A 17722-nucleotide genomic window follows, 5' to 3' on the forward strand; every position below is an offset into this window, starting at 1 on the left:
GGAAACTGGCATTGAAATACACGAATACTCTTCCTGCATATTCGTCGAATATTCCCTTGCTAGGCATTCCAACTACTTCAGGTACACTTACCACTTGTTGTCTGGACCCATGGACGCAGGCTGGAGTGCCAACAGTAGGAGACCTATTTGTGTACTTACACATTCTGATTTCATAAACGAGAGGGGTCTTACAGACACACTGCTTCTAACTTATGCTAGCCTGACACGGTACGTCACAAACTTCCAGACATCCAGAACTCTCCTGAGGCGAAAAAGCCGGGAGCTATATCCTCGTTTTTAAAAATTGTGTGTAACTTGCTAACAGCAGAATTGTGCTTTTTAAAACTCACTTACCCTCTTTGGGCATTTCTTCACGTTATGTAACAGACACCCTGCACAGCTGATTGAACGCTGTTGCAGGTGAGTGTTTGTTTATTCTGCCGCCACCCCAGGACCAGCGGACACGCCCACTCGTGCCGGCCACCCCCCCTCCCCCGGAGGCTTAAAAGCGCGCTGAACGATAGCGTCGCACTTTCAGAACTCTCCTGAGGCGAAAAAGCCGGGAGCTATATCATCGTTTTTAAAAATTGTGTGTAACTTGCTAACAGCAGAATTGTGCTTTTTAAAACTCACTTACCCTCTTTGGGCATTTCCTCACGTTATGTAACAGACACCCTGCACAGCTGATTGAACGCTGTTGCAGGTGAGTGTTTGTTTATTCTGCCGCCACCCCAGGACCAGCGGCCACACCCCCTCGTGCCGGCCACGCCCCCTCCCCGGAGGCTTAAAAGCGCGCTGAACGATAGCGTCGCACTTTCAGAACTCTCCTGAGGCGAAAAAGCCGGGAGCTATATCCTCGTTTTTAAAAATTGTGTGTAACTTGCTAACAGCAGAATTGTGCTTTTTAAAACTCACTTACCCTCTTTGGGCATTTCCTCACGTTATGTAACAGACACCCTGCACAGCTGATTGAACGCTGTTGCAGGTGAGTGTATGTTTATTCTGCCGCCACCCCAGGACCAGCGGACACGCCCACTCGTGCCGGCCACGCTCCCTCCCCTCATTCTCTCTACCTCTATAAAAAAAATGCTCAACCTTCGGACGCGCAGCGGGCGCGACGAATGCGCGCCGAAGGCGCGCTTAAGGCAAGCTCGTCTGCGCTCGTCCGCGCCGAGGCCGGGCCTAGGGCCACCCCCCCTGATCCAGCATTGCCACACACCTCGCCCAAAGCGACTATACTGAAATACACTTCTGAGCAACTCCAAGAAATCAAGACCTCAGCGGACTTGCCACATTCCTTACCACATCTGCTGTATACCAATCCCACTATAGGTCCTCACAAATGCGCAACGTGCACGACCCCTACCCCCCCTATTATCTCTATTCACCAGACCCTAGCAGCACTTATTAATGTGCCCTCTGTCCCCAAACATAAGATTGAAATTTTAGAATTCATAGAATTACATAATCTAGACTTACTATTCATCACTGAAACCTGGGGTGATGACTCCTCTGGCCCAGATTTCAAAGTAGCAACACCGCCTAACTACTGCGTTTGCAGACTGGACAGGATGAAGCGAAAGGGAGGAGGGTTAGCCATTATATATAAGGACCATCTCAAAGTCAAAATCACAGACTCCAAATACAGTGACTGCGAGGCTTTCTCCTTTACCATCAGCCTCTCTGGTAATCAATCAGTTACAGGCATGCTACTATATCGCCCCCCCGGGTCCAGACTGAAATTCCTTAACAACCTTAACAATCTAATTGAGGACGGGAGGAGCTTGGCGGGCATCCGAGATGGCCGCTTGAGCACAGCGCTCTCCGGACCCTCGCCGCTCCCGACATTTTATCCTGGCTGAATCCTGATTTCTTGCAAGAATTCGTGTAGGGGACGCTTGGCTGATTACCCTGGCACTTTTCAGGAATCGATTTGGATCTCGTATTCCTGAGTTATGGTGCTCTGAACTTTTGGGCTCCGCCCTTGAGGTGCGCCCGGGACGGGGTGCGGTACTGTAGCCGTCCTGCAATTGAACAACAACGGCAGGAGATCTGGCCTTGTGGGTCCCCCCTTCCTAGGTTTCGGTTTCGATTCTGTTCCGACTTGGGCCACGGCTGTGGATGTCGTGTTGCGACTGAGACTTGGAGGCGGATCGGCTGTTGGGCTTTCATGTGACCTATTTGCTGGTTTGGCGACCTCCACCCGAGTTGTGCCCCCTTTTTATGTACTTTTGATCCTGTACTTTGGGTGTCGGGCCCGTCGAACCTGGTGGCTCGTCCTGTGACGCATCTTCAAAATGGCGGGCAGAGGGGACAGAGAGACGCGCAAGCCGAAAACACCTCTGCGCGGAGCTCCAGTTCAATCGAATGTCATGGACCGTTATACCCATTCTAAGGGGTCCCCCGGAGCTGCCCTGCCTGGTTCTAGTATTGCGTCCGAACGAATTTTGGAAGAATCGGCGGAGCCCTCCTTACAGGATATCATGGGCGCCATCTCGGGTGTGAGAGAATCCATCGGCCTACAGTACGAGGCCTTGGCCCACAAACTTGACACCGTGGCTATTGAGGTGAATCTGATTCGTGCTGATCTCGGCAAGACGAATGAGAGGGTACAATCACTGGATATTAAATCCTCTAGCCTTACGAATGACGTCTCGGAGCTCCAAACTGAGATTGGAAATCTCCGTCGGGGGAATGACTTCATGACCCGTCGCCTGGAGGACTTTGAAAATAGGGCGCGTCGCTGCAATGTTCGCCTGGTTGGTGTACCGGAAAACCCTGAACCCCACTCGGTGGATCTCCTGGTTGAGGATCTGGTCTTGAACCATTTGGCCCCTTCTGGTCTCACAAAATTTTTCACGGTGGAACGTGCACATCGTGTTCCAGGGGGCAAAGTCAAGCCGGGAGCCCCGCCGAGACCCATTGTAGCGAAGCTTTTTCATTATAGAGACCGGGACGCTATCCTGCAGGCCTCGCGGGTGAAGGGCCCGGTGGCCTTTGAGAACGCTACGGTGAACTTTTACCCGGACTTTTCCCAACAGGTTCAGAGACAACGTATGGAGTTTCGTGGTGCCAAGAAACGTCTCCGGGATCGGGGCCTACGTTACGCCATGCTCTTTCCCACTAGACTCCGGGTTGAATACAATGAACGTACCCTTTTCTTTGATCGGCCAGATGCTGTTAATGACTGGCTGGACTCATTGCCTGACCGTCCTCCTGAGACAGACTCCGCCGCTCACCCTGGCGGTGCCGAAGGTGGTGTGGAGATCTAACTGTTCGGCTCTTATGTCTTATTTTGAATACATTCTCAGGGGTGTTGGCCGGCGTCCCTCTACATTGCGATCATTCTGTCTTTTCGTTTGTTATTTTTGTTCTTGCTGAGGTCGGGGGGTGGATGGAACGGAGACCTTTCCTCCTCCGGGGTCTTTGTGTAGAATAGGGGTTCTTGGGCGACAGGCACACTGCAGGTTGGGGTGGCTCTTTAGCTTTTTGCAGGGGTGCAGGGTGGGGGGTGTTTCTCTTCAGTTTGGGGGAGGGGGGTTGGGAAGTTTTTTCTTTTCTGTGTGTTGTTTTCAAGGCGATTTGCTCCTGTGTTTGCTGCTGTTTCTGATGTCTAGCTCATGGACGAGGGGTCTTGGCTCGGGTGGTTGGGATGGGGGGTAGAGGGTTGAAATTTCTTTCCTGGAACGTTAATGGCCTGGGTGATCGTATTAAGCGCAGTGTGGTCTTAAAATGTATTCGACGTTTGTCACCGGACATTGTTTTCATGCAAGAAACCCATTTGATTGGTAATGTTTGTTATGCGATGAATAGATGGGGCTACCGCCTTGTGGCGCACTCAGGGTTTACCTCCTGATCTAGGGGTGTGGGTATTCTTGTTCGAACCTCCCTCCCCTTGGCTATTGATGAGGTGATTCATGATGACCGTGGGAGATATACTGTCCTGGTGGGTAGATATGAAGGCCGCACCCTATCTCTCTTCAATGTTTATGTTCCCCCGGGTTTGCAGGCCTCTACTTTTACTGACTTGGGCCGTGTTCTGTTGGATCTCCCTGATAGCACTCTCTTTCTTGCCGGTGATTTTAATTCGGTGCTTTCCGGCCTTCACGATCGCCATCCCCCTAGAGATACCCCGCAGGCTCAGCAGTGGTTGGGTGGGTTTTTAGATACCTTTGGCCTTGTGGACTGCTGGCGACTGTTGCATCCTACTCAACTCCAATACACCTTCCATTCTGGGGCCCATGGCAGTCTGTCCCGGCTGGATTATTTCCTGATGCCCGCAGCCCAATCATCGGCGGTTCGTGAGATTTTACACTTGCCGAGGGGTATTTCTGATCACTCGCCGCTCTGGCTTCGTTTTGAGGTTGGGGTAGAGGCGGCGGGCCGAGTGGCTCCCATTAACCCTTGGTATCTTTCCTCCCCTGAGACTCGTACCCTCTTGCTCAAGTCCATGGATTCATATTTCCTGGAAAATGAGGGGTCGGTCTCTTCGGCTGTGTCCCTGTGGGAGGCTTTTAAAACCGTGATTCGTGGACAGGCCCTTTCCTTGATTGTTGAAGCTAAGAGGGCAGGGAGGAAGGAGGTGGTGGAACTTGAGGGGGAGATCTCTGCTTTGGAGGACGAGTTGGAATCTGGTGTCACGCCTGACAAACTCCATGCCCTGGGTCTCAAACAGTTTGCGTATAAATCTCTGGTCACTGACGCTGCAAAGGTGATGTTTCGTGAGCAGCAGGGCAGATTGTATGATGTGGGTGACAAAGCGGGAAAACTCCTAGCGTGGTTGGACAAGAAAGAAAGGGTTAATCGTGTGGTGCCCGTGATTCAGTCTGCGAGTGGTGAGAAAGTGATAGATCCGACCGCCATTGTTGATCGTTTTGCGGAATATTTCCGTGTGGTATATGCTCCCGTGTCTGTGAGGGATGTTGACGACTCCCGCCTTCTTCTGCGTGATATCGCTTTGCCCTGTGTCACCGGCTTGGACCGTATTGCTTTGGACTCCCCTTTTACGAATGATGAGATAGCCAATGCAGTTCGATCGCTCCGTTCGGGCAAAGCACTGGGCCCGAACGGTTTGCCTATTGAGTTGTACAAATTATGCCCCGATAAGGTGGCGCCGTATCTCCGCGCCATGTTTCTAGAATCTCGTGAGCGGAACATGCTTCCCTATGATCAGCGTCTGGCGACGATCGTCGTCATTCCCAAAGAGGGTAAACCACGTGACCTCTGTTCCTCGTATAGGCCCATATCCCTATTAAACGTTGAACCTAAGGTGTTGGCTAAACTTTTGGCGACCCGTCTCCTTTCGGTTCTTGGAGAGTTGGTCCATCCGGATCAGTCTGGCTTTATCCCGCATCGCAACACTGCTCTGAATTTACGTCGCCTTCACGGCGCGCTGGCGAGGGCGGGGCTTTTGACTGAACCGGCCATTTTGGCGTCCCTAGATGCCTCCATGGCCTTTGATACTGTGGAGTGGCCCTATTTATGGGCGACACTTGAGAAATTCGGATTCGGGTGCGAGTTTATTAGCTGGATTAGGCTGTTGTACGCGGAACCTCTGGCGCAAGTTGTAGTGAACGGTAGAGTGTCGGCCCCCTTTTCCTTGGGCAGGGGTACCCGCCAGGGCTGCCCCTTGTCCCCTCTGTTGTTCGCGCTCGCTCTTGAACCGTTGGCGGCCTGGCTCCGTTGGGAACCGTCCCTTAAAGGTATTCGTTGGGCCCCGGACTTCGAAGACCGCGTCTCGCTTTATGCGGACGACATCCTCTTGTATCTTACTTCCCCTCGCAAGTCTCTATCTGTTTTATTTGACGTTCTGGCGTCCTTTGGCGCTAACTCAGGCCTCGTCATCAACTGGTCTAAATCCTGTGTATACGTTTTGTCTGGTATCTTGCCTCCGATGCCGAGTAGACTTCCTCTTCAGGTGGTCCGGGATGGTTTCAAATACTTGGGGGTGTTCGTTACCTTGGATCCGTCCCTTCGTTTTGATCGTAATCTCCTTCCCCCGTTGCTTAGGCTCCGTTTGGACGTTGCCCGCTGGCGCAAACTTCCCCTGTCTCCACTGGGTCGGGCGGCCCTGTTTAAGATGATGTCACTACCGCGGTTTCTCTACGCTCTCCAGAATTATTATGATCCTATCCCCAAGACCTATTTTCGGGAGATTGAGAGCCTTCAGAGGCAACTTATTTGGGATGGGCGACCGCGCATTGCTCTCGCTAAACTTTCCATCCCGTGGTACGATGGGGGCATGGCGCTCCCCGACATTAAGAGATACTACTGGGCTTCCCATCTGTCCGCTATTAATCACGCTATGTTCTCTCCGGGTCGTAATCCGGCGTTTGAGATGGATAAACTTCAGCTTCCGGGAGGTGACTTTAATAGAGTGCTCTATTCTCGCTCCGCTGGGCGCCATCTTGTGGGACCTACTTTGACTGCTTTGACTGTGTGGCGTGCTGCGAATGTGAGCCTGGGCTGGGAGGATCGCTTGACGTTGGCGACGCCGCTTTATGCTTCAGAACGTCTGGGCGGTCTTTGGTCTTCCAAGGGTTTCGACCGTTGGGACTTGATTGGGATCTCTAAAGTGGGGGATGTATATTCAAAGGGTTCGGTCCGCCCGTTTCAGGCCCTCCAGGCTGACTACGGCCTGAGTAGTCGGGAATTCTTTCGTTATTTACAGATCAGGCACGCTTTGGTTTCGGTGTTTGCTCCTGGTGAGATTCCGCCTGACTCTTCCCCACTTGAAGACCGTATCCTTGACGAACATCTTCCTGATAGCACTATCTCCCTGATTTATAAAAAGTTGATTAACAATCGGACTGATTTATTGGCCCGGCTTCGGGAACAGTGGATGGGAGATGGGTTGGAACTTGATGATGAGGATTGGCAATCGGCCCTCTCCTCTCCGAAGGAGGTGGCTATACCGGCTCGACTCCGTTTGGTCCAATTGAAGATCCTTCATCGGGTGTACGTGACGGGACCGCGACTGATGGTGATGGGCTTTTCCTCCGATGGACTGTGTAAGCGTGGATGTGGTTTGCGTGCTACTTTCCTGCATATTCTTTGGGAGTGCCCGATGGTGGCTGCTTATTGGGTGGCCGTGCTTGATCTGATGACTGTGGTGACGGGGATATCCTTGCGACCGGAACCTCGTCGCTGTCTTTTGAATGTTTGGGAGCCCACGGACTATTCGGTGGCACAGACTAGATGGGCCACCCTGGGCTATATGATCGCGAAGCGAGATATTGCGCAACTCTGGGGGGCCTCCAGGCCCCCTGCCCTCTCGCAATGGGAGGATAATATGGATTGGTCCATGTTCCGTGAGAAAACTGTTTATGTGGCCAGGGGTAGACCCAGGGCATGGGTGAAGGTGTGGGGTCAATGGAACGAATACCGTGGCGACATTTGTACTCCTCCCCTTGTGGACACTGTCGAGATTACTCTATCTCCCTAGGCTGGCGTTCCCGGAATCTTCATATAGGGACTGAGCTGGTGTCACCGGCTCTTCCCCCCTTCTCCTTCCTGGTCTCTGCCCCCCTCCCCCCTCCCCCCCCCCGCTCCATACTCCTTAGTGCTTAGGATATTATTATTGCACCTCCGTTGCTGTCCCCCCCTTGCGTCCCTTGGGCTGACCTTCAGTGATACACTCTCGCCTTTTTGTATGTTTGTTCTTTCATTTATATAAAACCTGTTTTGGTCCTGTATATAATGTGGAGTATTGCATTGTTGATTGACGGTTACCTCTGCGGGCTTATGTGATATGTCTCTCCTCCTTTTTAGCGGCTGGCCCGTGTGGTTGTAGGCCCATCCTTGTACATTTCTGCTTGCTCAAATAAAGGTTTTTAAAAAAAAAAAAAAAAAAAAAAAAAAAAAACAATCTAATTGAGGTATCAGCAGGAACGCCCCACTTCACCATTTTAGGAGACTTCAATTTCCACCTTGAAGCAACGCACGATCCCGATACCTCAGCGCTGATAAACGACCTAGCAGCTGCCGGTCTTCAGCAAATCGTCAAACAGCCTACCCATAAAGCAGGACACACATTAGATGGACTATTTACCAGCAATCCTCACATCTTGGTTAAGACCGTAATCCCTCTTATCTGGACTGATCACTCAGCCGTTTGTTTTACAATAAATCGCAACCCCCTTCCACTCTCCTCGTCATTATCTTCACCCATCTCCTTCAGAGACTGGAAAAATATTAACCCCCCTCAATTAGCGGCTATGCTGCTCGATAGCTTGACCATTAATGAACAGGATCCTTCTTTAACGTCCACTAATTACCTCAACTGCTTAAACAGAGCTTGTCACAATCTAGCTCCCCTTAAAATCTCTCGTCGCACCAGAAAACTTCCCACGGCTCCGTGGTTCACAGAATCCTTACGACTGCAGAGACAACACTGCAGGAACTTGGAAAGGCACTGGCGCCGCCACTACAACTCCACAGATAAAAAATCGCTTATAAAAGTGCTCTTTCTAAGTATAAATCACTCATCACCTTGGAAAAGTCATGTTACTACACTGCCCAAATCAATCAGGCAAAGAATTCTGCAAGAGAATTGTTTCAGGTGGTTACCCATCTTTCTAACCCTCCAATCCCCCGCTCTGACGGATCACAGGATCTCTGTAACTCTCTTGCCAAGTTCTTTGAAGACAAAGTTACCACTATCTTCTCAGCCTTCACCCACTCTCACTTTGCTGCCATCATCATTCCATCACCTCCTAGTAATGCACCCAGTTTTTCAGCCTTCGAAACTACTTCGGAGGAACAAGTCCAACGACTTGTCTCCGGCATAAAATCAGGATCACCTCTAGACCCATGTCCTCCCGCCATCCTTAACCTCATTCCAGAAGCTATCTCCCCTGCTCTCACTACCATCTGCAATGCTATGTTCACGACGGGTATATATCCATCAGTCTGGAAGGAAGCTATCATCAAACCCCTCCTAAAAAAACCTACACTCGATCCCCTCCTCCCCGCCAGTTATCGACCCATTGCATGTCTTCCGTTTCCAGCAAAAATTTTCGAAAGAATAATGAACATACAGCTATCGAAATTCATAGACAATAACAACCTACTGGACGACACCCAATTTAGGTTCAGACAGGGTCACGGGACCGAGACTGCATTACTAAAAGCAGCAGACGAAATAAGGATGACATTGCACAAGGGAGGAGCAGCAGTATTAATACTGCTAGATCTCTCTGCAGCTTTCGACACGGTCGATCATGTCACCTTGATCGACCGTGTCTCATCAATAGGAATCCAGAATAAGGCTAAAGAACTTCTTGCCTCATTCCTGGCTGACCGCCCACAGACAGTAAAAATGGATCACTACACCTCCCACACCTTCACTCTTCCCTGCGGAGTTCCACAGGGCTCCTCGCTAAGTCCGACACTGTTTAACATTTATGTTTCGGACTTGGCGAGGGTAATAAAATCTTACGGAATTGCCCTGACAACATATGCTGATGACACTCAACTGGTGTTATCTGTACACAACAATGGTACTCCAGTTGCGGCAAATTTCCAAGAGGGAATGCGGGCAATCAGTTCCTGGATGTCATCAAACTGTCTCAAATTAAACTCTGACAAAACAGAGGTGATGACATTCGGGAGACTGGAACCAATCTGGTCCCCCCTATGGTGGCCATCCGAGTTGGGAGCCCCACCTCAACCTGTCACCAAGGTTCGCAACCTTGGAGTCATATTTGATAATAAAATGACTTTCCATCAACATGTCAACTCCGTGGTCTCCTCATCCTTTTACATCCTGAGAAAAATAAAAAAACTGATGCCATACCTTCCCTCGTCGGCCGGCAAAACCCTAATTAGTACTCTGGTCTTTTCAAAAACAGATTATTGCAATGCCCTTCTTCTGAGTGCCCAGGAAAAAGTCCTCAACAGATTGCAGCTAGTCCAGAATGCCTCAGCTAGAATCTTACTGAGCATCCCTAAGTTCACTTCCATCTCCCCTTACATTCGACAGCTGCACTGGCTCCCAATCAGGAGCCGGACAAAATTCAAGGCACTGTGCATTGCATATAAAGCCATTAACAACTTAGGCCCACAGTTTCTAAAAAATGCACTCTGCCCGCTTGAACATTCAAGAACACTACGCTCATCTTCAGCTCATCTGCTGAAAGTCCCGCGTACAAAAAGGGCCACATGGGGTGACAGATGTTTCACTATTTCCACAGCCAAACTTTGGAACTCATTACCCCTTCACATCAAAACCGCCCCCACCCTCATCAGCTTCAGAAAAAAACTAAAAACTTGGTTTTTTTCAGTATAAATTTTCTGCCACAGTGACGGTTCTGTATTCTGAGCGCCGAGACACCCCCGGGTAGTTGCGCGCTATAAAAATCGCATAAACATAAACATAAATACTGGGCACCTCTTGGTGCAGAACCTGATACCCATGAGTTGGTTCATCTAATGTACCTTATGGGGACCAGTAGCCACTTAACCAGACGGTTTTACCGGGACTTACATGCTCACCATCCTATCCCCCTCGCCGGCACACGTTCAAAATGGGAACAGGACATTGATAGTCCATTGTCTGACAAGGAGTGGGCAACAGTATTAGAATATCCAATACGAATCTCCCATAACTCCCGTTTTAAGTTCATCCAATACATGATCACACAAAGAGCATACTTGACTCCCCATCGCCTACATGCCATTTTCCCTGCTCTCCTGCCTCACTGTCCTAGATGCCCCGAGGAAGACGGTAATTTGTTACATATGCTTTGGGACTGTCCTGCCCTGAGACCATATTGGGGAGGAGTAATCACCATCCTACAGAAAGTAGTAGGGAACATGGGATGGTATAAAGCAGAAACAAATATAGCGGAAAAAAGGCAGTAAGGGATTAACTGTTGCACCAACTATATATACACATTAGTTTAGAACAAATGCTGTATGCAAGCTGCCCACCTCCCAAGTCCACTGCCAAGGAACTTTAGAACAAATAAATATCAAACAAGCACTGGTAGTGTTATTGAGGATGTCCTCTTAAGTGTATACATCCTCAATAACACTACCATTTGTCATTGGATTTTTAAGAAAGTTATTATATGGGTGTTGAACAACTGTATAAACATGTATTTTTGATGATCTGCATATGTTGTATTTACAGCCCTGAGGAAGCCCGCTTCGGGCGAAACGAGTTGGCTGTTTCTTGGCTGTCTCATTGGTCATCTGATATTGAAAATGTTGGCTGTTCAATTGTATCACCGTGTCAAGAAGACTCATTAATACAAGACTTTTTATATTTACAATGAAGGACATCAGCTGTGTTTTGTTACATTGATACATCTTTCTTTACTGTTTTCTTGGTTGCCTCTCCAAGTGCTTGTTTGACAGAAACAAATATACTAGGTCTCAATAAAAGATGTAAAGTTTTTAAATTACAAGCCAGTTTTGCGGACTTTGCCTTACTCAGTTGGAAGGATGAAGTAGAGAGTGTGGCAATCTGTAGGGAAGAAAAAAGAGTTCTAAGGAAGGTATCGATCGCTATGAGCTGGGACCAACTGTTGGAAAAACTTCAAAACATTTGATACTCTGGTATTGTAGGCATTGAACTCAGTGACTCCATTGTTGCAGATTACCATATGTATACGTGAACTTCTGATATTTTGCCTCGACTTGCGTCTGACATGTGCACTTACTTTGATACTAGACAACTGTTAACTAAACTGGAAACGATGTGGTCAGAGCGGGTGGGGGGAGGGGTGTTAATAAAAAGAATGTTACTGTCAATGTATGTACACAAGTACTAAGGTAATGGCTACACAACACAACATGTAAAACTGATTAGTTATAATGACAACCGCTCAACTGACTGTCCGTATGGCGGTGACCATATCTTGTAGTACATGGATGCGTGTTGACATGTCTTTTCACATACGCAATTATCACACTACACATGTGTATGGTTCTGTTATGATTAAAATGACATATCTGTTGTTTCTACCTGTACTGTAACTGAAGACAATGAATAAAGTTGGTTTACAATATATATATATATAAGTATATATATATATATATATATATATACATATATATATATAACTACAGGATTTAACAAATAGTTACTGCTTCTCAAATCAATGAACGGCATGCAATACAACGGCTATACTCCACAGAGGGTGGAGGATTAATACACCACATAGTCATCAGCATGACAACAAGAGAAGTACTATTCTGGACTGATCCAAGATGTGAACTACACAGTCGATAAGCAATGACTGAAGTGGTGTAACTATTTGCTAGATATCAAGTATACAACCAAGCCAAAGGAAAACAGACCTTAAAACAATGAATACTCAAGACAAAAATATAGATCCCAGCAATGAAACATAATATGACTGGAAATCCACCACAAAGTAAAACAAGCTATACCTGAATCCTTTCTCTTTAACCGTGTCCGATAAAACTGTTTTACCTTCTTATATTTTTAAAAACTAATAATAATTCCACTACAATTGAGCATGTTTCTTAATTTAGTCTGTCTTCTGAAAAATAGGGTTAGTGGCTCTCGTGTCTTTGGATGTCTAAGTGGAACGAGGGACAGCGCAACAAGCTAAACCTGTGACATAGGAGTAGCCTACAAATGCATTCAGTGATTAATGACATTTTAGGCTATTCTCCTGTGTTCTGTGATCAGAGTGCTGATCAAGAAAGGATCAGAAGTGGCTACCAGTAGAAAAGCTAACCCAGATGATACATTAGTCACATTTACATTTTCAACCAAAAAGTTGCATGCTTTTTAAGTAGATGTCAACAAATCATTAAAATGCAAACAGGCAGTTTTTGATTTATTGAGTGCATAAGACTAAAACGCATAAAGGAATCATGCACCATTTAACAAACAAGCTTGGAATGGATAAAATAATGATCTGAAGATTTGATATGAAATAAATCAAGAAAACTGCATAACACTTAAAGAACATTTTTAAAAATATGTTTAAGTCCTCGTAACTTCATATGAAGTGAAGCAATTCTCTACAATCTTAAGTTTTTCATCAGAAAGCAAGTTCTCTTCCCTGAGCTTTCCAATAAGAGCTTCTAGTGACTTCAATCTAGATAATGTATTGTTTTCCTGTCCTTCAAGAAATGCTATCTTAGCATTCAGCTTTGAAATTTTTTGCCACAAATCTTCCCTGTCAAAGTCTTGCCTGCAGTATGAATGCTCTATTTGTAACACTTCAGCATCAGAGTCGATGTCATGGTTTGCAGAGTCATCAAATTCTTGGTTCTCAACAGCTATGAAGTGTTCAGCAGATACTAAAGAATGTGTGATCAGCGATGGATCAGCAGAGCAGTCAATGGGTAACAAAATAGTGATGATTGATTCTTTATTTTTTAATATTGGATCTGCAGTGTGTGTGAACACATCCATTTGCAAAGAATTAATATTACATTGTTGTACCGTCGACAAACTCTCTTTAAAATCAGATTGGTTATTTTCAGTGGAGGAAACATTGCTTAGTTCAGTTTCAATTTCCAGGTCAAAGCCATCAGACTTTTCAGTTTCAGCTTCAGTATTTAGAAAATGTTCTGGTAATTCTCGTAAATTCGCATTTTTGTCCCGGGAAGGTATTATTTTCATAAGGAGGCTTGTTTCTTGCAGACACACATCAATTGACTTCTCTACTGCAAATGAGACCTTTTCTGTGTTGCCTTTGCTTGCTATCCCTCCTTTCGTGTCACCTTTGACAAGCATATCAAAGTTCTCTGCTTGTGCACAAGGGTCTGAACCGCTCCGAGATTCAGCAGCTGCATGTCTTTCTTCCCCAACCGCTGGCTTCATCTTTTTGAGCACTTGGCTTAAAGATTCTTGTTCCTAAAAGAATAACAATGAAATGATCAAGTAATGCTAAAAAAGTACAAAAAATAAATTAAGAATAGAACATTTCCTAAACCCTTACTTATTATATGGAATTATTTTTTTGTAATTACTGCATTAACCCCATAAACTCTCTTGTGATATTTAATGTAGTCGTCATGATCTGCAGATGGCCCTTCTAACAAATATACATTTCTCTCTCAGCCACTAGTTCAAACCCAAGAAGAATGGAACTTATGATATCGAATGGAGGGGGGGGGGGAGTTCATGAGTCACTTTCTGCGCACCTGATGCACTTTAGACCTTAATGGGTCGCATTTTGGGGGCTAGCATAGCTATCATATCTACCTATATGGAACAAAGTTAATAGTTAATATATTGCACTTTTTTCCAGGATTTCGGGAATTATTATTCTGTTTACAAATAGCTCAAATCACTTTAGTGCAGGTATCAACAAATAATAGGTAAAGAGGTTTTGAAAGTAATCTCCTTCAATGCTAATGTACTGAATAATAAACGTAAAGCCCAGGCAATAAAAAGCTGGCTGAGAGGTCAGAGCCCTGATATTATAATCTTGCTGGAAACCCACTTCAAGAACAAAAACAGCGAAATAGGATTTTACAACAATAGGACGGAATTTATTGTTTATTTTACGCCAGCTGCGCACAGAAGGGGGTAGTGATATATGTGGGTAAACATGTACTATTTTAGGTGAAAGCTATGCAGATAGATCCGGGTGAAAGGTGGGCGTTTGTAAACGGAAGATTTAATCAATTAAACTTTGCTATAGCAACAATCTATGCACTAGTTCTAGATAACCCACTCCCTCTGCCACAGCTTAAACAGGCCCTAACCAATATCCCTGGTCAGGTTATCCTGGGTGGAGATTTCAACTTCGTTTAAGAGCCATTAATTGATTCCTCTACTAAGAATCGAAAAAACAAAATAAGCCGCAGTTGGCCATTGCCCTAGCAATTGCAAAAGGGACTTGGATTTGGTAGATCCATGGTGCTCTCAGCATCCTAAAAAACAAGTTTTCTCACGTTTCTCTGCAAAATACAATACCGCTTCCACAAAAAACTATTTTTTAATATTGCATAGACTGAAAATAATCACTCATGAATACATTCAAAACGCCTTTTCAGACCACGCGATGGTCAAAATGGAAGTTGAGGGGATGGGGCTTGAAAGAGTACCTAAAAGATGGTATTTTAACAAAATCATCTTAGAGAGTGAAGAATGGTGTATAGAGGTAACTGATGATATTAATAGCTTTTTTTTTATAACACAGACACTGCCAGTGTGGATATTGTGTGGGATGCTTTTAAGGCTGTATTACAGGGGTTTACTACATCTAAAGAAATCCTACTACAGAGAAGAAAAAGAGTAAGATACAAACTCGAATTCAGGCTGGAGCAAGCTACCAGAAGATACTCTCAAAAGAGGAATTTAGCTACAAAAGAGGAGCTCTCACAGGCAAAATCAGATATGCAGGAACACTCTTATACGCAGTGCAATACTGCCAACACCGCTTACCTTCAGAGGGAATGTGAGGAGAGTGAATACACGGGGAGACTACTTGCGTAGGCAGGTAAAGGATAGACAGGCTCAAAACAGGATCCTATCATTGACAGATATTGATTCTAAGACACAGATATCCACCTCTTTTGAGATTAGGAACGCTTTTTTAAACCACTATGAGAAGATTTATCAGAAGGATCAACAGATAATGACTGATAGCCTCATGAGGTTTTCGGAAAAACTTCCTATTCTCCGAACAAAAAAGGTGGAGAACCCACGACATCATTTCACATGGCCTTGGTAGTCAGCATTTAAAAAAATAGACAAGACCAGGTAAAATATTAATTCCTGAAGGCCTATAAGTCTCCTTAACCGGGACCATAAAATATTTACAAAACTGCTTGCTAACCGGCTAAATAAGATCGTGGGATCAATTATCAACAGGAATCAATGTGTTTACGTAGCAGGCAGACAGCGCTCCTCAAAAACAAAGTTCTTAATAGAAGTTCTCGAGTATCTCACCCAGAACAAAATAGAGGCATTTGTGTTATTTTTAGACACCGAGTAAGCTTTTCATCTGGTGTCCCGGGAAAGCCTTTTTTTTTTCATTCTCGCTAGATTTAGGTTTCCGGAAAGGTTTATACATATAGTGAAATATCTATATAAGGACGCTTCAGCTCAAATAATTATTAACTCTAGAAATGTAGGTTGCTGTAGAGTAAATAGGGGTACACGACTGTAGTAAAAGAGCCACTCTTGTGGTTGAGCACCCCATGATGACCGTCTACTACCACCATCTTAGACTGACTTAGTGTGTTATTTTATCCTAGCCTTAATGTAGGACAGCCTTGTATCAGTGCGAGACGTCACGGAGTAGAACAGTATATTTTATTATGAGTTCCTACTATTGGCTTTGACATGGCCTCATGTCTTCTTGCTCTTTGACTTTACTTCGCTTCACAGCAGTGCTCACTATTGGCTTTGACATAGCCTCATGTCATCTTGCTTCTTAACTCTACCTTGCTTTAAGCGTCTCTGTGTGCATGGCAGCGTTTGCATAACGGACTCCATTTTCATAACGGACGCCATGTTCTATACTTGCACGTAGCTGTAAAGTGGGGAGGGCATGAATTTCTACGCCTCACTTGTTTTTTGCTCCTCACCGACCAGAGTGAACTGGATATTATCTGTAGAATGTGCAACTCAGCCCCGAAGTCAAAATACAGAGGCTTGGCCAGCCACTGTCTTGGCCTTGACGCAGACTGGTACCAGCCAGCTCAGTTTTTTCCAATGAGTAAGGGGCAGGGTTTTCTAGAAGCTTTGTCCCACGTTGAATAATGGTATTAAATCTGGGAACTTTCGTGGGCCAGGTGGAAGTTCACTGCAGAATAGACCTATTGTTGTGGATTGGCGCTAAAATGTGGGTCCCGACCAAACTCCTTCCTGGACTGTTGAAAAGAAATTCCTACAGCTAGAGTTGGCAAAGATGTTGCAGAATCAGTCGCTGAGGTTTGCCTAACCACACTCTCTCTTTCTCTCTCTCTTGTATATATTTTCTAATATTTGCTACCTGTGTACATATTGCATTCTATTTCAATCGTTCATTTTAATTACTTATTTGATATGTGGGAGTCTCCCATGATTGATATATTCTGCCTGTGTTTCTAAAAAATTGCATTAATAAACGTGTAGGTGTTATTTTACCTACATTTGGGTGTGTTTTCTTACCCGGCCTTAAGGAAGTGCTGAGTCTTGCCTTGCCTTTTGGGGGTGTTGGCTTAGGGTGTGTTCTTTTAGCGAAAAGCACATTCATTACAACGTCAGGGGTGTCCTCTATCAACAATTCTTTTTGCCCTGTTTATAGAACCCTTGGCAATAGCCATTAAACAAAACATTTTACAAACAGCTCCACTGCAAGGCATGTCTAATATAAAATGATATGCCGATGATATAGTTCTGTTCCTTAAACCCGGTGAGAATGTTCAAAATGAAAGCTTTGCCATTTTTAAGGAATGTCAAGAACTGATTGGGTACAAAATAAATAATGATAAGACAGAAATTTTACTTTACAATTTTTCAGGCCACACATTAACACCAGAACTACAGGTATTATACAACTCTAGGCTTAAGAGCTATCTAGGAATATGTGTGTCTGAAAATGTTAATGATCTATATATATTAAATTATGTTCCCCTATTGGTTAAGGTTAAGTCCTTATTGGCAAAATGTAACCAACACCTGGTCTCGATAATTGGACAGATAGCACGGATACGAATGTCGAGTTTACCATTATTTAATTTTCTGTTCTCAGCAATTCCTTATGCATTACAAATGTAATTTTTTAAAGAAGTAGAT

General features: G+C 45.5%; 1 protein-coding gene across 1 annotated transcript in view; it reads right to left on the reverse strand.

Annotated features, from left to right (window-relative positions):
* Positions 1-12788: 12788 nt before the first annotated feature.
* The window catches only part of THAP5 (THAP domain containing 5), a 179724-nt gene continuing 174790 nt past the window's right edge, over positions 12789-17722 (reverse strand). Inside the window, exon 3 of the mRNA XM_078674320.1 lies at positions 12789-13843. Coding sequence (XP_078530446.1) covers positions 12965-13843 — 879 coding nt within the window. The 3' untranslated portion in view covers positions 12789-12964. The remainder of the gene's footprint in view (positions 13844-17722) is intronic.

The sequence above is a fragment of the Lissotriton helveticus genome, chromosome 1_1 (assembly GCF_964261635.1).
Source record: "Lissotriton helveticus chromosome 1_1, aLisHel1.1, whole genome shotgun sequence".
NCBI classification, from domain to species: Eukaryota; Metazoa; Chordata; class Amphibia; order Caudata; family Salamandridae; genus Lissotriton; species Lissotriton helveticus.